The following is a 27,045-nucleotide window of genomic DNA, read 5'->3' as shown; positions in this document are numbered from 1 at the left end:
TGTGTTCATCCAGCTCTACACCTTGTTATCTCAGATTCTCCAGTATCTGCAGTTCCCACTATCCCTGTTTAGGAAGAAGTTTGCAAGGTTATATTGTGTTGGTTGGAAGTAACAAAGTAATGGTTTTGGGTCCCCATGAAAACATGAAGCACAATAAAATGTTTCAAGACTCCACTTGGTAGGCTGTGAGAAAAGGAAATGCTGGAAAGGGATAAAGACAATTAAGGTAAGTGAGCAAGAAAGTGGGAAAAGAAGTATATTATGGGAAAGTTAGAAGTTATGCATTTTATTAGGAAGAAACAAAAAACATTCTTCTTTAATTATGAGACTCCAGCATGTATTGTACGAGTGCCTTTATTCAGAGGGGGTTGGAGTATAAGGAAACAAACCAAGCTTTGTTAAGACAACATCTGTAACCTTACCTAAAGGGAGCATATACTTTCCTAAGAGCCTGTGAAACAAGGGTACACTGAATTGAATACTGGGATAAATTTCAGTAGAATGGGCCTACATTTACTGGAGTTTAGAAGAAAGAGAGGTGAATGGTATAACCCTCCAAGAGGTCTTGACAGTGTAGTTTCTGAGAGGCTGATCCCAAAGGCTGGAGAATCTCGAACTTGGGGGCACAATCTGAGGATGGAGAGTCGGCTATTTAAGACAGAGATGAGGAAACATTTCTTCACTCAAGGTTGTGAATTCCCTGCCCCAGTGAATGCTCTGCTTTTCAGTACTGAGGTCAACAGAATGTTGCACATCACTTTAAAGGAATCAATTATTTGGGGATAGTGCAGGAAGGTGAAGTCAAGGGAGAAGATCAGCTGTGGTCTTACAGCACGGCAATGCAGGCTCAAGGGGTTGTCTTATTCCTGACCTGATTTATGATAGGCACAATACATTTTAATCAGATCTGTAATAATGGTAAGAAATTTATCCAAAATAACTCTTTAATCTTACTTGCTGCAAACATTTTTGAAAACTGCATCATAAATCGTAACAAAAGTGATCTAATAGAAAACAGACGGTGGATAATGGACCCTGTCCTTTCGCCTCTGAACCCTCAAATCTAGTCCAAATTAATATAAACATTCCACCAGATGTTTAAAGATCTGATGAATGTCACTGACTTAGAATGTTAATAGCTACCCTCAGCACAGATCCTGCTGAATATCTCCAAATGTAATTTCAGATTTTCAACATCCAGAGTACTTTGATTTTGTAAAATTGCTTTCTTAACAGTATTTTGGCTCTCTGCTGATGGCAACAATGCTTACAATTTTAAAGTATTATTATAAACATGCAACACATATGGAGTAAAGGTAAAGTCACCATAGTACTACAGACCATTGGGCTGTTCTCTCATTAGAGAGAGAGATGATTCATGGTGGTTTAACCTGAGGGTCACCATGCTTCAGGCAGGGTGAGGTCAAGAAAGTGGAACCTTCAACCGGTACAGAAATTCAACCTGCTCTGTTGGCATCACTCTGCATCACAAACCAGTCATCCAGCCAACTGAACTAACGGATCCCCAATAAAGTTATAAATACATCATAACAAGGCCATTGTGAGTGAGGTTCACTTTGTATGTGAGTAATCTGGATTAGCAATTAGGAAGAAGTAGAAAAATAGTGTTCTATTCACCTCTAAGAATAGGTTGTAAGACTGTTGAAGGAAAGGGAAGGACAGAGAAGTAAAGGTATGTGAGAACGCAGTGAGAACATATGATTATGGCTGATCCTCATATGGAGGTTAAGAACTAACGTGGCTAAGCTAGGCCAAGAGGGAGGTGATGTGGTAGAAATGTCACTGGACTAGTAATCCTGAAACCCAGGTTAATGGGTTCAAATCCCACCTCGGCAGATTGTGAAACTTGAATTTCATCAAAAACTAGAATTAAAAGCTGGCCTAATGGTCACCATGTAGCCATAGTCGATTATTGCAAAAACTCATCTGCTTCACTCATGCCCTTTATAGGGGGAAATCTGCAATCCTAACCCAGTCTGGCCACAGCAACGGGGTTTACTCTTAACTGCGCCTCTGGGTAATTACAGAGGGACAATAAATGCTGACCTAGCCAGCAATGCCAAAATCCCATCAAATGAGAAAAAAAGTTGTGTTTAGGTTATTAGCTTAATTAATATGTAATATAAATGGGAAAGGCACTTCAAAACAACTCATTTCATGTTAAATTTTATGTTGAATTATGTTTATTACTGAAGGAAGCATAAAGAATCATAAAATTTTCTTTTCATTTCTGAAGTCATTAATCATTAAAGGAACTGTATGCTCAGATATCCAGCTGCCCTGACACAGATGGTGAAGTTGGGCAGTAGTCAATTAGTAAAATATAAAATTAAAATTCTTCATGCAAATTTCATGCAACACAAGAGTCTGATGAACATTAAAACCATTTGAAAAGATTACATTTATATATGGAACTAATTTAAAAACAAAATGCTTCATTTCAATGTCTCAAATACTATACATAACCTTCCAAAGTATACCAAATACTTTTAACTATCAATTACTTTGCAGAGATTAAGCTATAATTTTATCGACCTTCAGTTTACAATGATATTCAAGATCACAGAAGTGTAATATCTAACAGTGAACATACTCACCAGTGTAACTCAGATCCATAACCAACAATGGTTTACAAGGTCTGCTTGGCTGGTCCTTCCAAATCATATCCACAAGGTTTTCTTTGAGAGGCACAAGGTGATGTCCTGCATTCTTCATCGCTTTAGACAGGCTCTTCCATTGGTCTGAAAATACAAACAACTCTGTGATCCAAGATTCTGACTTTGAAGAAAGTGAGACACAAAGATGTAGCCATCACCATGGCTTGGGCTTGCACCTTCACAACTTTAGCTAAAACGTGGGGCCAAGCCAAAGAGATCTCCAACCATCTAGCAACAGGGTTTTACCGCAGGGTAAGTAGCCAATAAAATTCAAGTATTCTCACAGACAAACTAGGAAACAAAATCATTGATGTTCTTTCCTTAGTTTGGACTGTGAAACAATTATTTGAGATACACTTTGAGATTATAGTAGAACCTACAGTATCAAAAAGTTTCAAGTATTTCTTAGTTTGAAATTTATGATGATGGTTACATTTGACATTCTACAATTTTTTTTCAGGGCCCAAGGAGATTTTCAGCAGTACACCATCAAAATACCAGTTCCACCTCATTCAACAAGGGCTAGCTTTTTCAAAGGTGTTACAGCAATGCAAGTAGAATTAAATGGTAAATTTTCATCAGTTCAGTGTTTTCTAACTGACTGCAATCCATGAAAACTTCAATAGTGCTTCCAATGGAGAGGCCTATTTTTGCAATATTACTGATTGTAAGGTTTAAATTTCACTGTCGAACTGGGCACATGCAGATTCCAGATATTAGTGTCAATTTCAGAGCAGCAACGACAGCAAACATACCATGTTCACTATTCATCAGGACATTGTAAAATATATATGTGACAGAGTACGAGCTAATGGCCACAGACAATTAAAAGCTACATGGTGGTTTCTTCACTCCTATTCCCATCTGATCTTAAACATAGACAATGAAAAGACGAATGGTTAAAACTTTAAGGACCAGTTGTTATTACTAACTTTGTGTATCATTAAAGTAACTCTTTCTAAACTGTAATTATTTTTAACTCCTTGTGGCCAGCAATCACTCACTAATCACTGTCCGCTTAGGAAATTCGGTGTCATTGGTCCTGGGTTCCATGGGTCCTTGTGTGACTGATGAGTCTGATCCTAGAGCCCATCTCCAACCATACATTTGGAAGGTGTTTCTGGGACATGGAAGTGGTCCTTAGCGTTAAGATCACTGGCATTCCTTTCTCCTCTTCATTTTCTCTACTTCCTCTTACTGCTGGTGTTCTTAAAGAATTATCTTCCTTCGTGCAGGAATTTTACCAAGCCGTTTCTTCTCAATGAGGGTCTCCCATGCATCAACATTTATGCTGTATTTCTTGAGGAAAGCTTTCAGGAAGTTTTTGAAACAAATGTTTTGACCACCTCTTATTCGAGTGCCTTCCTTGAGCTGGGTGAATATTTGCTTTGGCAGAACATGCCAGCCCAGTGGAGTTGCTTTCGGATGATCATGGCCTCGATGCCGGTGCTATTAGCTGCTCCAAGGACATTGAGGATGCCTGTCATCCCAGCTAAAGCAGAGAATCCATCTCAAACAGCAGTGATGGTACTTCGAGGGTGTTGACTTGGTGTCTGTACATTGTCCAAGTTTCAGAGCCAAGCTCAGGAGTCAGAAAAATGCCTGCCTTATACACAGGCTCTTGATAAAGCACGGGTGTCATGGTCGAAGACTCTCATCCTTCGGCGACTGAAGGCAGCACTCGCAGATTGGATGTGATGTTGAATTCCCACATTGACGTTAGCTTTAGATGGGTGATCGCTTCCTAGGGAAGGGAAATGTTCCACATTTGGGAGGACTTCTCCGTTGGAGGAATGGACCGGAACCTGACCTGGGACGGATTGGTAAAGGTTTGAGTCTTCTTGAGGTTGAGACTAAATTTTTCGATATGCTTCCACAACGGCATTCTGTGAGGCTTGAAGATTCTCTTCCGAGACAGTCGAGCTGACACTGTCACCCACACACTTAAGTTCCACAAGCGAGGTCAATGTTGTTTATTTATTGGATTTCAACCTGTTGAGGTTGAAAAGTTCTGTCCATCTTGTAAGCGACACCCATCCCATTGGGAAGCTTGTTAATGACATGATGAAGAACGGTGGTGATGAAGATGGAGAAAAGGGTGGGGGTGATGACACATTCTGCTTGACCTCAAAGAATTCTGTCATATTACCACTGGTGAGGACCATCACTGACATCTCAGTGTGGAGGAGATGGAGGATGTTGATGAATTTCACTGGACTGGCAGCCTTCTACAGCACCTAGAACCATCAAAATGATACAGTGCAGAAAGCTGAGGGAGGGGTCTTTCAGCCCATCTTATCCCTGCTGACCCAAAGACACCCACATACCCTTTCTAATCCCATCTTCCTGCACAAGGCCCAAGGCCCTGCAGCTTACAGCACCTAAGGTGCAGATCCAGGTATATTTTAAGAGAGAGTTTAGGGTCGCTGCCTCTACCATCAACTCAGTCAGTGAATTTCAGGCACCCATCACCCTCTGTAGTTTCACTTCCCAATCAACTGAGTCAAAGCCTTGGTCAGATAGATGAAGGCCATGTTTCCATCTCTGTCATGTCTGTTCTGATGATGCCAATTTTAACAAGGGAGCCTCCAAAATGTCCACCTTCTTCCTCAAGCAAGGATTCCCCAGCACTGTGGTTGACAAGACTTTTGGCCATGTCTGACACATCGCCCACACTTCAATCTTCACCACTTCTCGTCCCTCCCACAACAGTGTTAGGGTCCCCCTGGTCCTCACTTACCACCCACCAACCTTCACATCCAAAGGAGTATTAGCCACCATTTCCAGGTTTGCTGAAGTGCTCCAGCAAAGCTCAGCACAAGCTAGAACAGCAGCATCTGACTTTCCGTTTAAGGATTCTGCAACCTTCAGGACTCAGTATGGAGTTCAAGACCTGAGCACCTTCTTCCATATCTTTACCCCAAAGCCCAAACACCAGGCCTTGTCATCACATGGACTGCTACCACACAGTACCCACAGTCAGCGACTAACGGGCTCCATTAGAAGTGACTGATTCTCCCAGTTTGACCTTTACCCTTTCCTTTGTCTGCCCAACTGTTTTTCTCCAAGCCTGGGAGAAAGTGCTTAGTGAAGATTTTGGTGATGATCTTCGCAGTGATGGAGAGTTTGGAGTTTTCTCAACCGTTCCCACAGTCCACTTTGTCTCCTTTCTTGAAGATGGTGGCTATGGCAGCATCCCTGAGATCAGCAGAGATTTCTTCTTTGCTCCAGATTTTCAGGAACTGTTGATAGAAGTGACAGGTATGCTCTGCTCACCCAAGTTTGAAAATCTCCACTGGAATCCCATCTACACTTTTCCATTTTTTGTGTGTCTAATGGAGGCTTCAACGTCTGCCACACTAGGTAGGAGTTAAGATCACCTTTGATGGGGAGTTAAGGGATTTCCTGAAACATATCTTATTCAGCGACTGTATTGTGGTTTAGGAATTCTACCAAGTGTTCTCACCATTGAAGGCTGATGTTTTCTCTGTCTCTCTATAGAGTTCTATCCTTTACTCCACACTGGTTTGAGGCCAAGGGTATTGCGTCCATGTATCGCCTCGATGGTTCTGAAGAAACCCCGGGTGTTCGGTTTGTCAGCAAGCAGTTACGGCTGCTCAGTTTTCTCAGTCTACCATTGGTTCTTGATTTCCCTTGTTCCTCCCTGGAACTCTGCCTTTATTATTTGAGGAGTTCTCCTCTTTGCCTCATTGGTGATGCTGCTATGCCAGGCATGAAGAGCTTTCCTCTTCTTGTCAGTGAGGTTTGAGATGATGTGATCGTTCTCGTTGAACAAGGCTTGGTTTTTCCTGGTCTTATAGCCAATGGTTTCTTCATAGCATGAAATGATGGCTGTCTTCAGCTCTTTCCAGATTTATTCCAGTTCATTAAAATGAACTCTTTGGAGATTTAGGTGAAGACATTGTTGGAAATTCATCAGTCTGCTTGGTTGTTGAAGCCACTCAATGTTGAGCTTTATCCTGAATTGTTTCTTCATCTTCAGCTGTTTATGGTGGCATTTGATGGTCATAGAAAAGCAGATAAGCTAGTGGGCCTGTCCTGCAGTCATCTGGACTGGTCATGAGGTAATAAGGACTTTGGTAATGAGCACATCCCTTTAGTCTTGGGATCGAATGATGATGTAGTCGATCATGAATCACTCCAGGAAGTCTTGACCTTGTTTTTTTGGTGGAACAGTGTGTTGGTGATGACCAGCTGGTGTTCTGCACATTTGGTAAACTGGAGAATCTTGGAGTTGCAATTCCTGACTCCATACTTGCTCATGGTTGCTTTCCAAAGTTGGCTGTCCTTTTCGACCTTGGCATTGAAGTCTTGAAAGAGGATAATTTTATCTTCCTGAGGGATGTTGATGAGAATGGTGCCCAGGGCGGGCATTCACAACTGCTGCCTTCTGCTGTAAATGGAGAGCCCTGAGGTGATTGGTGATGCCAACAGGGAGCTCTGAGAGTTAATTGACGAGTTTGTGTTTAATAACAAATGCAATTCCATGCATCCTGGGTGGATCCTCAGGTTCTCCTCTGAGGAAGAAGGTGTAACTACCACCTTCTTTCTTCAGCTGCCCTTTACCTGCTCTTCAAGTCTCCTTCAGGGCAGCGATAGCAATATTAAACTTCTGAAGAAGGGTTACTGGATGCAAAACATTAACTCTGCTTTCTCTCCACAGATGGCGAAAGGCCTGCTGAGTTTTTCCAGCAATTCCTGATTTTTGTTTCTGATTTCCAGCATGCACAGTTACTTGTTTTGGTCATTGTCCATGAGGGTTTGCACATTTTGGTTCTGAGATTGACTCTGACTCTTAACTAAACTAGCAAAATGAGTGCATAAAAGCAAATACATTCTTCACACATTCATGTCTGAAGGCTTACCAAATGGGAAGAGAGTGGAAAACATATATCCTACTTCTGTGTCACACAACAAACTGAAACAAGACCCAAAAGATTAATTTTTAAATTTAAGGCTTCTCAAAAAACAAAGATTATGACTATCTCCACAGAAAGATAAGTTAACAATATCATATTAATTGGTTGACAAACTTCTCGTTTTGATTTTAAACAGAATTAAACTTAACACAATGGAACAAACATTAATATACAGAAAGATATGACGCTTCTTAAAATGTTACTCACCAGCTGCTAAAACAAAAGGATCCGCACCAACATTTGACCCTTCTGGGAGGACCTGAATTAACCAATCTTCCTGACTAGGTGTGCTCTTCAGACCTACAACACAAGAGTGAACAGCTTCAGAAATAAAGGCTTCCATCAACTGTTGGCACACATGCACACAGCTGTGTGAAAAACAGCTTGAGTGTTTTCCTGGTTTGTCAACAAAATCTGAACCATTTCCTGAAAGGAGGAGGACATGCAGTAACCTTACTGTCAGCCTGCATTGACAAAAATATTGGAAACTTCTCAAAGTCAGAATAAGATGCTGCAATCAACAAAACAAAAACTCTCCTTCCAAGTTGCCCAGCAATGTAAGAGAATTTTTATGTAATAAATGCACAATGTAGAACAGAAGAAGAAAGGTAAAATTATCATACTTCACATAATTGTTAAGTAAGCCTGAGCTGCAGTAAAGCACAAAAATGTGGAACTAATTTCAAAGAGCCAGCATAGGCATAATGGACCAAATGGCCTCCTGTATTCTGTGATTGTCCCCATTTGCATATATCCCAGTTTAATGGATGCATGAAAAATTATTCAAGGAAAACTAGCTGGTGCCATATAAAACTCATTATTTACTGATTCCACTGGAATTCCCGGAGATAGCAAGAACTGCAGATGCTGGAGTCAGAGTCGATACAGTGTGGAGCTGGAGGACCACAGCAGGTCAGGCAGCGTCAGAGGAGCAGGAGAGTCCTATTCCTCTGATGCTGCCTGACCCGCTGTGTTCCACTGGAATTCCCGTCTAACAAGAGTGAAATAAGAATGAATGCACAAACCTAATTTCACAGCCACGAGACACCGCCTTAGATATCCACTCACCCAATTTCATCAGGGTCCAGTTGTTATCCATTTGTTGAGAGGCCTGAAGGAAGTAACGACCATCTGTCCACATTGCTGCATGTTCCTCAGTTACAATTGCCGTTCCTAAAGCAGCCAAATGACCAGTGTTCAGTTAAATCACAAAACACAGTTAGAGTTAGAACTCTCCTCCACCAAGAGAAAGTATTGGGATATTACATGTACAAGTCACATTGAAATGAATGAACAGAAAATTGGGGAATATTTACACGCCATTTCTTGGTTCGCATGTCCAGCAGGTGGTAGTGTGAGCAAAGGATGAAAGTTTTGATAGAATAAGTACAGGCACTGAGTGGAACAGGTTTAATAGTTTCAATGGTCTCCTCTTATGTTAATAATGGCCCACAAACTTCCAAAAAATAAAAATCCAAATTATATGTTGTGATGATCCCTTCAATAAATAGGTTTCTCTAGATGATATCTCGTAAAAAGTAACTTTTTCCTGATGACTAAGCTGCCTGGGATATAAACAATAGAAAAACAAAGTACAAACAAGTGGATTATTGCAGAGAACATCCTTTTCAAGCAGTTTACTTTAGAGCAATCTGGCTTCAGGGAACAACTCTCTGCAGAATCTAACTAAAATCCTCTGTTCTGGCTAAAATGGTTCAGAAATCTTCAATACTTCAAGGGCTCTGTGAACAATGAATTGAACTTCTAGGAGTGGCATACTGAGAGAGAGAGAGAGGGTTCACAGATACACGATTTCAGAATTAAAGTGGACCCAGGAGAGTTCTTACACAAGGTGGCTCACTTAAGAAACTAATGGTGCCTGCACGAGTATACAAATGTTGGATGGTTGGAGGAGAGTTGATATGAAAACATCATTGGAACTGAACAGAAAGACAAAGAAACCTTTTAGAACAGTGATCTGATAAAGTGGTCAATCATCCAAGTATCTGTGTGAAGTCTTTTGGAGTATAAGTCAATGAGCAAAGGAAATTTGAGTTTAGATGTTTTGTTAAGAATATTAGGAACTGTATCACTGTATTTTGAATATCTTTAACATAACTGACGATTTAAGATAGAGTGCAGTTATCACCATTGACATCCTTTGACTTTTTCATAGCAAGCTTTTGGTTTAAGTCGTGAACTTTGTGGCTTCAAATACCTGGGCTTTTGCATTTTGAAAATAATAAAAAGTTTAATGGTCTGTATCTAAATCCTAAAGCTCTATACTTTTATTTGTATGTGCAAAGCAAAGGCATACTAGCAATGATATATTTTACTTAACAGCTTAGCACAGGGAGTGAGGAGGTACTGGAGGTTTAGGTGGTATTAAAAGTGGACAAATTCCCAGGTCCAGATGAGCTGTATCCCAGGCTGCCATAGAAAGTGAGGCACAAAATTACAGGGGCTCTGACCTAAGTTTTTAATTCATCCCAGGCCACAGAGGAGATTCTAGAGGACTGGAGAACCACTAAGTTGGTTCCACTTTACAAAAAGATTGGTCGAGATAAACCAGGGGACTATAGATCAGTAAGTTTCACATCAATGGTAGGGAAACTATTGGACAGAATTCTGAAGAAGGGAATTAACTTCCACTTGGAGAGGCAAAGTTTGATCAGGGATAGTCAGTACGGCTTTATGGGAGAGGTTAGATCACACCTAACAAATCTGAATGAATTTTTCGAGGAGGTGACTAGCTGTGTAGGTGAGATTCAGCAAGGCCTTTGATAAGATCCCACACGGGAGACTGATAAAGAAGATGAAAGCAGAAGGAATCCAGAAATAGTTGGCAAGATGGATCCAAAATTGGCTTAGTGACAGGAGACGGGGTTGTGCTAGAAGGCTGTCTGTGCAACTGGAAGATGGGTTCCAGTGGCATACCACAGGGATCAGTGCTGGGTCCCTTCTTGTGATATATATATGATGTGGAGGTGCCTGCGTTGGACAAGGTCAGAAATCACACAACACCAGTTATGGTCCAACAGGTTTATTTGAAAACACAAGCTTTCAGAGCCTCACTACTTCTTCAGACATTATATGTAAGCAATATAGATAAGAGGGCGTGATAAGTAAGTTTGAGGGAGACACAAAGATTGACAAAGTGATTAATAGTGAGGAAGCAGTTCTTAGGTTTCAGGAAGGTGCAGACTGGTTGGTCAGATGGAATTTAAGTCTAACAAGTGTGAAGTGATGCACTTTAGAAAAAGTAACAAGACAAGGGAGCACTCAATGAATGGCAGCACACTGGGAAGCTCAGAAGAACAGAGGTCACTGAAGGTGGCAGGACAGGTTAGTCAGATAATTAAGGCTGCAAAAAGGGACACTTGCCTTTATCAGATTATAAGAACAGGGAGGTTGTGTTGGAGCTGGACAGAACTTTGGTTAGATCACAGCTGGAGTACTGTGGAAGAATGCGATTTCACTAGACAGGGTGCAAAGGCGATGCACCAGGATGTTGCCTGGGATGGAGCATTCTAGCTATAGAGAAAGGCTACTAGATAAGCGTGGGTTATTTTCCTTAGAGCAGAGAAGGTTGGGAGGGCATGGAAACTGATTGAGGAGTATAAGATCATGAGGGACAAGAATTGGGTGTATAAAACTCAGCTTCCCTGGTCAGTAGCAAGGGGACATAATTTTAGGGCAAAGGACAGGAAGTATTTTTCACCCGGAGGGTGGTGAGAATCTAGAATGTGCTACCTGGGATGGTAGTAGAGACAGGAACCTCAAACACTTAAAAAGTTCTTTGAACAAGCACTTGAAATGTCATTACATTCAAACCAATGGGTTAAATCCTGGAAAGTGGGACCAGTGTAGATATGATGGTGTAGACTCGATGGGCTGAAGGTCCTCTTCTGTGCTGCATGACTCTGGAACTTAATGTAATTTTAAGCAGTGGACGGGCTGAAGCACAAGCAATATTTACCATTGAAAGGAGGAGAGGCAGAGATATATAGAAATATTTATTATAATTGCATGTAAATGTATGGGTACCAATCCAAATTGAGATACCGCTGTATACTGAATATTCAAATTACTGACATTTACAGAACACAGCTGCTCAGGCAATCAATTCAACACATATCCCATGGGTGTTGAACATACCCTTTACACCTATTCTTTTTCTTTACTAGAACTGACCTGCCGACCCATCAAATCCTGAAAGAAACTCGCGCCTGCAGTCACATGGAGCAATGTATTCACTCTGAAAAGCAAAAAAAACTCTTTAAATTAGACTCCAAATCCAAGGCACACCATTAGACAATGCAGATTAACTACTTCAGATTAATTAGCAAAGCAGTTGTCTCAGAGCAGTGACATTCTGCTATTAGGGCCACTAACAAAATGTCAGATGCTGCCTGTAAGGTCAAAAAGGGCAGCTCTGATTAGGTGTGTAAATGGACGGGCAGGTGCAAAAAAAAATTGCATCTATTAACAGCAGGTTCGAACAGTGGAGCCATTTAGAAATGAAACCAATCACAAATGCAGAAGACCAATTTCATAAAGAATATTGTTGACTTGCTAATGAGCTGAGCTTTGGAAATTTGCTAATCATTTTTCATTTTAGTAGGCAGGTGGCCTTCAGACAGTTGGCAGGTCAGAAATTGGACAGAATATATAAAACAACGAAGAATGGTGAAACAGTTGAGAGAAAAGTTACGGTATAAGAGAAAGTTAACCAGAAAATATGAAAGCAGAGCAACAGTTTTGATAAATATTGAATGACTGAACAGGCTCAAGGGCTTGAATGATCTACTTGTTCATAAAAGAATAGTTGGTCCTGATGCGGTTTGGTTTGGCCTGTCATAAAGTGGAGGTTATCCCCACCCACCGAGAACTGAAACCGAAACACTCAAAGAGGAGCACCTCGCCCTACAATCTATTAAAAAGGAGTGTGAAAAGTGGTGTAACCTGCCTTTCAACAGTGGTTAACAGTAAAAGAAATCCGACACTCACTTTACAATCAACAAGTTAACAATTTATTTATTTAACTCTAACAGTGAACAAATTAACTAAACTATTAACAAACCAAATAAACCTCTCCTAATTACTAACTATTCCCGAATAAAACAAGATTCTAATGGTATGCTGTTCCAATAAATACAAGTCCGACTTATATAAAATTAAATTAAATTAAATTTTAGAAAAATAGAATTTAGTCTCTCGAAATTACAGCCAGGTTACGTGTCTCCCGGAATTCTCTGTGCCTTCTTCATCGATTCTTCGGTCAGGAATATTAACTAGTTGTGCCGTAGATACCTTTGATTTAGATGGTGCTTTTCTAAAACTTACAGAAGACTGTGAGAGCCAGCAATTCTCTCTTGAGAGTTGAGAGCTGTTAACTCTGGCAGATGGCAGTTAACTCTCCTGTCTTTATCTAACTGCCCACTTCTTTTATACCCTTGATGATAAATCAATTTCTTACACTAGGATTGGTCGTATGTTGTCAAAACCATCAGATTTATATTTAACGGGTTTTTGGTATCTAAGTGCCTGGTTCAAATTGATAGGCTAAATTCAAAAACTTATTGTCTTGGTAACAAAACAAAACTGCTGCTTGGCCTGCTAACTGTACAGCCTTTTGATACAAATATTTCAATTCAGGTGCTCTCTGTGTTCTTGCAAATTTTCAAGCTGCTCACAGATATCCTTTTTTAGATCTCTAAGCATAGAAAAAGCACATCATCTTTTAAAAGGACCATGTAATTCTTTCCCCCATAGCATTTTACAAACACTAAATTCTAACTTCCTGTCTCCCAATCCACAAGTACTCCACCCAACTTCACAATAGGCCAATCAAGTTCCCAGCAGTTTGGTCTCACAAATTCCAAGGAAGTTAATCCTTTCCAACTTGCAGGTATCTCAGTTTTGACCTGCTTGAATGCCCAGAGATTTAGCAATAGCTGAGTCCTCAAAGTGCTGTCTAACTGTTGGATGTACAGAACATGAGTACTGCTGGAAAAAGAACACATTTCTTCAAAGCTTTTTTTATTTAATACTTAGGTCAATCCATAAGAAATACCAAAGGAAGATAATGTGTATATTGTACGAGGTGCGACTCAGGTAGACTCTGAGAGAAGCATTGTGATGGAAAGTGCATCAGTAATACTGACTGACAGTTAACTACTAAGCTTTGATTACATTGTAAGCAGGGCAAGTTGAGTCTGATTGGTTATCACACTAGCGAGTCATATGATATATGAATTTTAGTGGCAATGTGATGTTATGAATGTAAGCCACATATCCAAAAACCAGGCAAATTATATAAAACAGCATGTTCCTTCAACTGTTTGCAACAATCAAGTACTGACCATATCCAACCAACCCATGCTTACAAAACTCGACACAGTGTCCAATATTAGACACAATTCCACAATTGGACAGCATTTGCCAAATAAATCTGAGAGTGCAAAGAATCATATTGACAACCAATTTTGGATTGTCAGTCAGGTTCTCAGTGTGGTGTACTGGAAACTTACATACATTGGTGCACAGGGCCCTGTTTATTGCAGACAAAATGAATATGTATACACACAGCATCTGCTTCAATGCAGTAAAACAGGTAAACAGCCATCCCAGGTTCATTTCTTATGGCAATGCCTTGACCAATCAGAGTCATCTACCTGCTTCAATGTGTAAACAAAGCGTGGTAGTCAACAGTTATTCATCATTAACTGGTACATTCTCAATGGTAACATCTCTACCAAGCAGAGCTCACTTGCCAACCAATCAGCACTGTAGTGCTACAGTATAAATCTTGCTTTCCCTGTGCTTTGTTATTTCTTTTGCTCTAAACAAAAGCTCAAGATATTAGCCAAAGAGTCAATAACAAGGGGGCATGATGTTAAAGTGAAAGGCAGGAGGTTTAGAGGAGATTTGAGGAAACCTTCTTTCAACCAGAGGGTGGTGGGGGTCTGGAATGCACTGCCTGTGAGGGGAGTTGAAGAGGGAAACCTCACAATCTTTAAAAACTACTTGGATGAGCGCTTGAAGTGTCATAACATTCAGGGCGATAGTGCTGGAGAGTGGGACTGATGTTGGTAGTAGCATATTTTTGGCAGTACAAAGTCGATGGGTGAAGGGTCTCTCTTGTACTGTACAATTCAATGATTCTATTCAGCAAAAAACATGGAACATAAATCTTGCACCTGGGTCTTTAGTCTTCCACAGATAAAACCTCAACAAGAGAAAAATTAAACTAGGAAAACATTAGAGTTACTGTACAAGACTTCTAACATCTAATCAAATACAATGAAGAGTACATTAAATAACAAAATTAAAGCATTAATAAGTACTGAGAAGTGGATGAACTGGTTGGTGCAGGTACCTGATGATTGTCCCCCGACGGTACAATCAGAGCTTGGATTGGTTCATTCAAGCTGTTGGCATTTCTCATTACCTTCCTCAGCTGCTTCAGCAGCTCAGTCGTGGTTTTCGCAGGCATGCCTTTACCTACAGACACAGGACACACAGCAATCAGTTCAGACCGAAAGACCCACAGGCATACCTTTACCTACAGACACAAGGACATACAGCAATCAGTTCAGACCGACAGACCCACAGGCACACCTTTACCTACAGACGCAAGGACATACAGCAATCAGTTCAGACCGACAGACCCACAGCAATACTGATTACAAATGCAAAGGCCCACAAAAGAAAAGGAGGATTTATTTTCAAGTCACACCAGGGCACCAACTACCATTAAATATGTAAACAAAAGTTCCTTTAAAACTACTTCTCTCAGCATTATTTCCTCCTTTTCTGCAGAGACAAACAGCTTATGCCAGCAGACCCTATTTCCTTCAAGTAGGTGCTAACCTCAGCACAATGATAGCCATCCCACTGCATTGGGCCCAAAATAAACTACAGAAGACTCATGATGTTCCATTATCTTAATCTACCTGCAGCAAAAACAATGAGTCAAAAAAATGCTGCACAAAATACACATTTGAAAAAGAGAAGTGTCAGCTTGGCTCCTGACTTATAGACAGGGTGGTTACAAGGGTGTTTAGCATGCTTGCCTTCATCGCTCACACCTGCTCTATCACTTTGCATTATACTTGCTTCAGACAACTAGTTTCTGTTGTGATTTCTAAAATTAAAGATAGCTGTCGGTGTTGGACTGGGGTGGACAAGGTCAGAAAATACAAGACACCAGGTTATAGTCCAGCAGGTTTATTTGAAATCACAAGCTTTCATAGCGCTGGCCCTTCAGCAGGTGAAGTGAAGAAAAGCATACAGGCACAGAATTTTATAGGCAGAGAGATTAAGAGCAGAGAGATCAAAGATCATAAAATTGGTATGAGTGTAGTGTCGAATAATAAGTCTCTACAAGTGATCAAAAGTGTCAGACGGTGTGAGTAAAGTGTCAACGGCTGAATAGCCAGTGAAGGGATGACCTTTAATCCGATTAAATGAGGCAGAGAGATAATTACAAAAAATTAAAAATAAGGTGGTGCTGAAGACAAACCAAATGACTCGAATAACATGATAGGTATAACAGTCACATGCCGAGGGTCTAACTAAAGTAACAAATAATCCAAAACTGTACAACTAATTAAGGTAGAGAGATCATAACAAGTTATCGAGGTGATGGTATCAAAACAGGACAGTAAGGAAGATTTTACAGATACAAATCAGTATGGTGGGGTCACATGTAGCGCAACATGAACCCAAGATCACAGTTGAGGCCATCTTCATGGGTACGGAACTTAGCTATCAGTTCCTGCTCAGCGATTCTGCGTTGTTGTGTATCTCAAAGGCTGCCTTGGTGGATGCTTACCCAAAGATCGGAGGCTGAATGTCCTTGACTGCTGGGAGGGAACATTCCTGTCTGGCTATGTCCATTCATCCATTATCATAGCATCTACATAGTCTCACCAATACACCATGCCTCGGGGCATTTTTGTCTGAAGCGTATGAGGCAGACTACATTGGCTGTGTAGGCAAGGACGCCCCGAAACATGGTATATTGGCGAGACCATGCAGATGCTACAGATGAATGGACAAGATAATAGGGTCTACATTGTCAATCTGTACCACCAAAAGTAATTAAGAACCTGTAAACTAATCACTAGTTACATTTAATGTAGTGAAGATGACCAAAAGTCAAAATTAATGCAGAAACACAAATGTTCATTTGGTGGAACTTCATAATGTCTGAATTGCAGATATTATAACCACCCTGATGGATTTGCAAAGGAGCTTTGACAATGACAAAAGGAGCACAGAGCCAAGGCCGGCATTGCACTGGCTCAGGAAAGGTGTGAAAGCTTTCATAAGAAACTGAGAAATGGACAGGTTTTGGGAGACATACAAAACAGTCACTCAATGAAAGAGATAAAAAAAGAAGGAACAGCAAGTTAATGCAAAACTTTCGGAAGTGTAAGTACTACAGACCCACTTAAAATCACATACACCTCCTCAAATTTCAGGATTTTTTAAACCACTCTTCTAGCGAAAAACTTTGGAAATAAAAAATATTTCCTAAATATTAAGTTCAATGCAAAATACATTCATATCAATTAAAAATAAAGGCACAATGATGATGTCTGATTCATATTCCAATCCCATAAGAATGTAAACAATAAGCATCACTCATCAATTGCATTAGGATGTCCCTAGTCCCAGATGCTTAGACAAAGGGTGTCAGACAGACCTTTCCTTTTCAATCAGAATTATGCAGTCAGGTACAGCAAATGCTGAGAGATTAGACAGTAGGGGGGTAGTCAGAATGACTGAGTTTCTTCAACACTTTCTGTTTTTATTTCAGATCACCAGTATCCATAGTTCTTTGTTTTATATTAAGTAGTTAGAATTGCTTTGTTTAAGTCAAACAACTAACCTAATGTAGGGAAGTAGATCATGCCCGTTTTTTTTTATTGGTACATGTTGGTCTGACTCAACTAAGGAAATCTGATTAATACTGTTGTCCTGCACGGTCATTTCCTTCACCACTGCGGAGTCAAAATCTTGGAGATCCTTCTGAGCAGAGCAGTGGGTGTCCCTATATTCCCTGTCCTAAGGACTGAGTGCCTTAAGAATGCAGCTCACCACCACCTTCTCAATGGCAAGTGTGGATGGGTAATAAATGTCGGCCAAGCCAGCAATGCCCATGTCCCATGAATAAATACGAATACTTTTTCTATTCATTCATGGGGTGTGGACATTAATGGAAAGGCCAGTATTTATTGTTCAGAGGGTTGTTCAGAGTCAACCACATTACGGTGGGTCTGGAGTCACATGTAGGCCAGGACAGCTAAGGACAGTAGTTGCTGACAATTGGCAATAGTTCCAATGACATCATAAGCCTCCTAATTCCAGATTTTTGTTGAATTCAAATGTCACCATCTGCCATGGTGGGATTCGAACCCAGGTCCCTTGATCCATACCTGGGTCTCTGAATTAACAGTCTAGCGATAATACCATTTGGACATCACCTATCCAAACTACTACTCGTGAAACAAAGCAGTTTTACAGTTCATAACCAGCCTCATCTTTGTTAATTATTTGTTCCAAATGTCCATATTGATTTGCTAAGATGATTGAAGAACTACTGGCTTTATTGGACCTAACAGGATATTGAAGCGTGACGTTAACAGTTCTCAATAGACAGAATCAATTCAAACAAAAGTAAGGAGACAACATTTATGATTTCTTTCTGAGTCTATGGGCATGAACTTTCCACAAATCTAATTGCCTAAACTTTCTCTGTTTGAATCATTTGAAGGTTTCTATCCAAACTCTCAAAGCTTGGAAGTTCACAAATGAAACTGGTTTATTTTAGTGACTGTTTCCCCTGAAATAAAACTTCATTTTCAAACTATTAAAAAACTAAAACTTGGTTCTGAACTCAACTCCTGATACTTCTGAACAGACACTTTGAATCTTTTGCTCTGAAGTCAAAACTAAACTAACAGCCTTGATGTATTTACTCTGTCATAAACCCCACAGTATAGCCACTTTATCCATTAATACTGCAAGGGTTTCCAATTCACAAACTTAAGTTGAATTGATAAACAAAGAGTGGAGTATTTTGCTACAACAAAAACAAAAATTGCTGGAAAAGCTCCGCAGCTCGTCAGCGTAAAAACTGACATTTTCCTTGGTACCTACTGTTCCGAGGAAGGGTCACTGAACCCAAAAAGTTCATACTGATTTCTCTCCGTAGACGCTACCAGACCTGCTGACCTTTTCCAGCAATTTCTCTTTTTGATTCTGATTTCCAGCATCCACTGTCCTTTCGGTTTTTAAACAGAGAATATTTCACTGTTGGGGGAGCAAAGTAAATCCCAAATTGGTCCTGGCTGACAATAGTATGTCCCACCCAAGGGGGAGTTTTGGCTCACAAAGCAGTTTGCAGAATTATCACCATCATTTCAATTCAGATCAGACTGACACTAAAACAAGAGGCCATCCCCACAGTGAAATGCTGCACTTCGGAGAATCACTACACAAAGTGCTCTGACCAGACATGAGGATACACAGCACAGATAACCAAAGGTTACTTTGGATGAAAAACTCATTACCTGACATACAGGATATCAACTGCTCAGTTTATTAACCAATAAACCATGATGAAAAATAGCCTCAGAATTCCACATTCCTGATTGCTTGATGTGCTAATCCTTAGGTCCAAAGGAACAAAATTAACCTTTGCCCCCAAAGATTTTCCATCTTTAATGTAAAGTCAGGTCTGCTGAGCCAGCACAAAGCCGCACATAATTCCAAGTTGCAACGTCAGCATTTTTATGCTGTTTAAGTAAAGAAGTAGTTCATTTTTATAGCACCTTTCCCAAGTTCTGGTTACAGCCACTGAGACACTTTCAAAGTGTAACCACAGGCTATTTTGCAGGGTAGACAACAGCCAACTTTCTCACAGCAAAGTCCCACAATTAGCCACGAAAATAATGGCCACATCATATAACGTCACCAGACCAGTAATGCAAAGATCCAGGCAAATACTGCAAACAGTAATAATGGATTGAAACTCAATTAATAAAAATTCAATTAACACAGAAAACTTTTAAATGAAAACTAGTCTCAGAAATAGTGACATGAAGCTATCACCAACAACCTCACACCGCCCGTTTCTATCTCCTTCCCAAAATCCACAAACCTGACTGCCCTGGTAGACCCATTGTCTCCTCCTCCTGCTCCTGCCCCACCGAACTCATCTCCACTGATCTCGACTCCATTTTCTCCCCCTTGGTCCAGGAACTCCCCACCTACATCCGTGACACCACACACGCCCTCCACCTCCTCCAAAACTTACGATTCCCCGGTCCCCAACACCTCATCTTTACCATGGACGTCCAGTCCCTATACCACCCGCATTCCCCATGCAGATGGCCTAAAGGCCCTCCGTTTCTTCCTGTCCCGCAGGCCGGAACAGTCCCCCTCCACTGACACCCTCATCCGCTTAGCTGAACTCGTCCTCACCCTCAACAACTTCTCTTTCGATTCCTCCCACTTCCTGCAGACAAAGGAGGTGGCCATGGGTACCTGCATGGGCCCAAGCTATGCCTGGCTCTTTGTAGGTTACGTGGAACAATCCCTGTTCCGTACCTACACTGGCCCTAAACCCCACCTCTTCCTCCGTTACATCGATGACTGTATCGGCGCCGCCTCGTGCTCCCACGAGGAGCTTGAACAGTTCATCCACTTCACCAACACCTTCCACTCCAACCTTAAATTCACCTGGACCATCTCTGACACCTCCCTCACCTTCCTGGACCTCTCTGTCTCCATCTCGGGCAACCACATAGAAACTGATATCCATTTCAAGCCCACCGACTCCCACAGCTACCTAGAATACACGTCCTTCCACCCATCTTCCTGCAAAAATGCCATCCCCTGTTCCCAATTCCTTCGCCTCCACCGTATCTGCTCCCAGGATGAGGCATTCCACTCCCGTACATCTCACATGTCCTCGTTTTTCAAGGACCGTAACTTCCCCCCCTCAGTGGTCGAGAACACCCTCCACCGTGTCTCCCGCATTGCCCGCAACTCATCCCTCACACCCCATCCCCGCAATAACAGCCAAAAAAGAATCCCCCTCGTCCTCACGTACCACCCCACCAACCTCCGGATCCAACGCATCATCCTCCGACACTTCCGCCATCTGCAATCCGACCCCACCACCAAAGACATTTTTCCCTCCCCACCCCTATCTGCATTCCGGAGGGACCACTCTCTCCATGACTCCATTATCCACTCCAGCCCCACCACACCCGGCACTTTTCCCTACAACTGCAGGAAGTGCTACACCTGCCACCACACCTCCTCCCTCACCCCCATCCCAGGCCCCAAGAAGACTTTCCACATCAAGCAGATGTTAACCTGCACATCTGCTAATGTGGTATACTGCATCCGCTGTCCCCGTTGTGGCCTCGTCTACATCGGGGAAACCAAGCAGAGGCTCGGGGACTGCTTTGCAGAACACCTACGCTCGGTTCACAATAAACAACTGCACCTCCCAGTCATGAACCATTTCAACTCCCCCTCCCATTCCTCAGACGACATGTCCATCCTGGGCCTCCTGTAGTGCCACAACGATGCCACCTGAAGGTTGCAGGAACAGCAACTCATATTCCGCTTGGGAACCCTGCAGCCCAATCGTATCAATGTGGATTTCACAAGCTTCAAAATCTCCCCTCCCCCTACCGCATCCCAAAACCAGCCCAGCTCATCCCCGCCTCCCTAACCTGTTCTTCCTCCCACCTATCCCCTCCTCCCACCTCAAGCCGCAACCCCATTTCCTACCTACTAACCTCATCCCGCCCCCTTGAACCGTCCGTCCTCCCTGGACTGACCTATCTCGTCCCTACCTCCCCAGCTACACTCACCTTTACTGGCTCCATCCCCGCCTCTTTGACCTGTCTGTCTCCTCTCCACCTATCTTGTCCTCTATCCATCTTCTATCCGCCTCTCCCTCTCTCCCTATTTATTTCAGAACCCCCTTCCCCTCCCCCATTTCTGATGAAGGGTCTAGGCCCGAAACATCAGCCTTCCTGCTCCTATGATGCTGCTTGGCCTGCTGTGTTCAACCTGCTCTACACCTTAGTAGATGAGGCCTTGGTTTAACATCTCAACTGAAAGTGAAGGAAAATATTAACTTGCAAACATTCCCACGGGTGTGCTGATCAACATCTGATACAAAGTGCTGGCTCTTTTCTCTTTGGGCAGCACCCAATAACCTCACATAAACATCATTACAGATATCCTTTACCATGTATACAAACAAGTGCTTTCTGATACAGGAATGCAGTGGAGTTCCTGAAGATCAGTTTTAAGATAAGTGTCATTCAGTGGAACATGGGTCCCACAGGCATCAATATTAAAAGTGGAGTCAGGCTCCATAGCATTTTCCTCATCAGAAAAGGACAGTACCGTAATTCAGTGTTTAGTATTGCTGCCTCACAGTGCCACTATCCCAGGTTCAATTCCACCCTCAGGCGACTATCTGCGTCAAGTTTGCACATTCTCCCGTGTCTGTATGGGTTTCCTCCGGGTGCTCCAGTTTCCTCCCACAGTCCAAAGATGTACAGGTTAGGTGGACTGACCATGCCAAATTGCCCATAGTGTCCAGAGATGTGCAAGCGAGGTGGATTAGCCATGGGAAATGCAGGGTTACAGGGATAGGGTAGGGGGGGTGGGTCTGGGAGGGTCAGTATGGACTCGATGGGTTGAACGGTCTGTTTCCACACTGTAGGGATTCTATGATTCTTCCTCCACTTCCTCCCTTTGAAAGCCAAGACGAGTACGTCTCCAGGCACAAGGTCAGACAACGCATTCCTAGTATTAACCACCCAGGGCTTGGATACAGCACAATGCAAATAAAAGTTGTTTTTTCTTTAAATATTTTAAGACCACAGATTTACCCCACAACACTATTGTAACATCCTGACACAACCCTTCCGAGAGGAGCAATCTATGAACATTCCTTGATTATACCTTAGCTCTGATGGAAACTGTTGAAATCTGTTAACAGATTTATTGTACGATTTTGAATAAAAATGCAAAACATAGATCCCTTACCTTTGCTACTCACGTTTAGAGATACAGTACAAGCATCTGGAGATATCAGAAGTGTAAGACTAGGAGAACCTTACCCTTTGAAATACAATGTTCATGTGTCTAACCATTATCAGAAATTTTTCTCATGTCACATAAAACAGTACCTGAACCTGCAACACATTAAACCTCAACCACAATAAACTTGTTCAAGGGCCATTATTGTGAAATACTACTGTACTGTCAGGTTAAGTTATTAAGTGGGGAGGTGCAGGTGATTATAATTTGTCTTATCATCAAGCTGTAGACTTTGAATATCAGAGAAGGAAGCACCAAATCTGCAAGTCAGATCTTTTGAAAGGGAAAAGAAATTTATTATGAACTAGTAAATCAACTTAATAAGGCCAATGCTATGTTGGCCTGAGAGTGCTTTTGGAGTTAATCCAGAGGAACATGTCCACATATACCCAGCAGCTCATGTTGACTGAAGATGCCCACACAAGATATATTTCAGTGGGTATGCGCAGGAGAGAAACTAAAACTCTTAGAATCAAAAACAGAACTTTAAAAATGTTCCAAGATAACAACTTCTCAACTCCAGCTCCTAATTGCATCATGCAGCAACTTCTTTGACTGCACCTTTGTGATTTAATAAATTATTGTCATAATTACAGATTACAGTTTCCACAACGTTTACTACTTCCTACAAAATGAACTGAAATTTCAAAATCAGGTTCAGTCAAACATAGCAAAATTATTCAATTTTTAAACCTAGGCTTTCCTGAAGTAGAGTCTCATGGTTGAAAATAAAAGATGATAACTTCCATCAAGTGCTAGCAGAAACATCACAGCTCAGATGTAAACAGGTACCAAAGCTAGTTGGCAGCAACCTGGACTCTGCCTGATATACTCTACAACTGAAGACATCAACTGCAACTTCAAAAGCAAAACCAAATGCAGGGAGAGAGTCAATTCCTAGGCAACAGTTCACAAATCAATGTTTTTATCCCAGAGCTACATGAGAAAATATCACATGCAGGAGGCTGTACAATAAACACATCACTAAGAAGACACGTCATTATTTATGCTCTTACGTATCATTGCCTTCAGTATCAAACTAGTTTTCACATGCAATTCATTACTTTTCCTTTTACTGTCTACTGCTTTATGTTGTAAGGAACATGGTAAAGCATCAAGCCAACGACAAAGCTATGAAGTTTAATCAGAAAATGTTTCTGACATTCACTCTTGGAGTAAGGAAGGTTCTCTGACATGGTCAAAGCGAAGCAAGATTCGGACTATCCCAGCTGATGTGAACATCCCAATATCAGATAATACTAGCCAAGTGTCCAAACCCTCCACACCACATCAGTGAGATTGCAGATCCACATGCAAAAATCAGGCAATAAAGATTTCCACACACATTATCCTGGTACAGTGTAATTCCTTACGTACAGTTCTGTCCAGTGGTCAAGGCCATGGATAACCACAAAATAAAAGAGTACGCATCAAAATTGGACATGATCTGTCTAAGGTTTTGGAGTAGATCTGTAGCTAGGGTTTGTGAGTGTTGAGGTTGGTTGGCTCGCCGAGCTGGTTTGTTGTTCCGCAGACGTTTCGTTACCATGCTTGGTAACATCCTCAGTGCAGCCTCTGATTTAAAAAGGGCAACAACACACTGCAGCAACACGGAACTACGCCAAGAAGAAGAAGGATACCTCTTCCAAGTGTTCAAGGAGAATGGATATCCAAAGAACTGGGTCAGGAGATGCCTACAGGAACAGCATCAGAAAGATTCTACACGCCCCGACACACTCATCACACTACCCTACATCAGGAACACGTCAGAACTCACCACAAGACTCCTACGGCTGCTGGGCATCAGAGTGGCACACAAGCCCACATCAACACTACGACAAGTGCTCACCCGAACTAAAGACCCACTCCCCGCCATGGACAGGACCAATGTCATCTACAAGATCCCCTGCAGAGACTGCGAGAAACACTACATTGGACAAACAGGAAGGAAACTAACAACAAGAGTACATGAACACCAACTGGCTACAAAAAGACACGACCAATACTCACTCATCTCAATCCACATGGACAAGGAGAACCATGACTTTGACTGGGACAACACCAAGATCCTGGGACAGGCTAGGCAGAGACAAGCATGAGAATTCCTGGAAGCATGGCACTCCACGAAGCAGGCTATTAATAAACACATTGAACTCGACCCCATATACATTCCACTACGGAGGAAAGCCGGAAGTGAGGCAATCCATTGCAACGGACCCCAGAGTTTAAAAACCAGGCGGGAAAACACACCGACACTTCATCGGAGGCTGCACTGAGGATGTTACCAAGCACGGTAACGAAACGTCTGCGGAACAACAAACCAGCTCGGCAAGCCAACCAACCTGGACATTATACGGTCCAGGTAGGTGGCATCACAGCACATGTATAACCATTATCACATGCTTCTGAGAAAGAACATGATCAAATCAAATACACGTTTACTTTAAGGCAAGTGAGTGTAGAAGCGGAGAAATTAACTCAGGCCAAGTTAGAGTCAGACAGAATGGAAACAGACCCTTCGGTCCAACCAGTCCATGCCAACCATAATCCCACTTAAACTAGTCCCACCCACATGCGCTAGGCTCACATTCCTTCAAACATATTTTTGTTCATATACTTATCCAAATCTCTTTTAAAATGTTGTAATGTACCCCACACCACCACTTTCTGTGGAAGTTCATTCCACAAACAAACCACTCTCTAAGTAAAAAAGTTGCCCCTCAGGTCTTTTATAAATCTTTCTCCTTATACCTTAAAAATATGCCTTCTAGTCTTGAAATTCCCTATAACCCCCACGACTTTATAAACTTCTATAGGGTCACCAATCAACCTCCTAACTCAAGTGAAAAAGTCCCAGCCTATCCAGCCTCTCTTTATAACACAAACGCCCTGGCAACATTCTGGTAAATCTTTTCTGAACCCTCTCCAGCTTAATAATATCCTTCCTATAACAGGGCGACCAGAACTGGACACAACATTCCAAATGAGGTCTCACCAACATCCTGTACAACCTCAACACAACTTCCCAACTCCTACACTCAAAGGCCTGAGCATGAAGGCAAGTGTGCTAAACGCCTTCTTAACCACCCTGTCTACACGAAAGAATTATGTACCCGAACCCCAATGTCTTTCTGTTCTACAATGCTACCTAAGGTCCTACTCAAAGTTTGCAGATGATACCAAGTTGGGTGGGAGGGTGAACTGTGACGAGGATGCAGAGATCCTTCAGCATGATCTGGACAGTTTGGGTGAGTGCGTAAATCAATGGCAGATGCAGTATAATTTGGATAAATGTGAGGTTATTCACTTTGAAAGCAAAAACAAGAAGGCAGGTTACTGCCTGAATGGCTGTAAATTGGGAGAGGGGAGTGTGCAGTGGGACCTGGGTGTCCTTGTGCACCAGTTGCTGAAGGTAAGCATGCGGTAAAGAAGGCAAATGGTATGTTGGTCTTCATTGCGAGAGGTTTCGAGTACAGGAGCAGGGATGTGTTGGTGTAGTTATACAGGGCCTTGGTGAGGCCACATCTAGAGTATTATGTGCAGTTTTGGTCTCCTTTTCTGAGGAAGGATGCTCTTGCTCTCGAGGGAATGCAGCTTAGGTTTAACAGACTGATTCCAGGGATGGCAGGACTGACATATGAGGAGAAATTGATTAGGTTGGGATTGTTTTCGTTGGAGCTCAGACCAATGAGGGGGGATCTTATAGACTTATAAAATTCTAACAGGACTAGACAGGGTAGATGAAGGGAGGATGTTCCTGATGGTGGGTGTGTCCAGAACCAGGGATCACAGTATGAGGTTCCGGGATAGAAGATTCAGAACGGATATGAGGATACATTTCTTCACCCAAACGGTAGTGAGCCTGTGGAATTCATTACCACAGGAAATAGATTATGCCAAAACATCGAATACATTCAAGAGGTGGCTAGATATAGCAGTTGGGGCAAATGGGGAGAAAGCAGGATTAAGCTATTGAGTTGGACGATCAACCATGATTATGATGAATGGCGGAGCAGGCTTGAAGGGCCAAAGGGATGAATGGCCTCCTCCTGCTCCTATCTTCTATGTTTTTAACTGTATAAGTCCTGCCCTTGTTTGTTTTACCAAAATGCAATACCTCCCATTAACCCAAATTAAATTCCATCTGCCAATCCTTAACCCATTGATCCAACTGATCCGGATCTCCATGTAATCTCAGTTAATCTTCTTCACTGTCCACTATACCACCAGTTATGATGTGCCTTTAGGGAGGAGCGGGTAGAGGGAGGAGGGGTTGG

General features: G+C 42.0%; 1 protein-coding gene across 1 annotated transcript in view; it reads right to left on the bottom strand.

The window, feature by feature from the left end:
• Positions 1-27,045, bottom strand: part of xpnpep1 (X-prolyl aminopeptidase (aminopeptidase P) 1, soluble) — a 491,255-nt gene that overhangs the window by 463,847 nt on the left and 363 nt on the right. Inside the window, exons 2-6 of the mRNA XM_048608975.1 lie at positions 15,000-15,124; positions 11,813-11,876; positions 8,687-8,791; positions 7,826-7,918; positions 2,619-2,762 (exon numbers count right to left, since the gene is read on the bottom strand). Coding sequence (XP_048464932.1) covers positions 2,619-2,762; positions 7,826-7,918; positions 8,687-8,791; positions 11,813-11,876; positions 15,000-15,116 — 523 coding nt within the window. The 5' untranslated portion in view covers positions 15,117-15,124. The remainder of the gene's footprint in view (positions 1-2,618; positions 2,763-7,825; positions 7,919-8,686; positions 8,792-11,812; positions 11,877-14,999; positions 15,125-27,045) is intronic.

The sequence above is a fragment of the Rhincodon typus genome, chromosome 20 (assembly GCF_021869965.1).
Source record: "Rhincodon typus isolate 14 chromosome 20, sRhiTyp1.1, whole genome shotgun sequence".
Taxonomy (NCBI): domain Eukaryota; kingdom Metazoa; phylum Chordata; class Chondrichthyes; order Orectolobiformes; family Rhincodontidae; genus Rhincodon; species Rhincodon typus.
The sequence above is the reverse complement of the archived record's forward strand: the minus strand, read 5'-3'. Positions and strand labels throughout refer to the sequence as shown.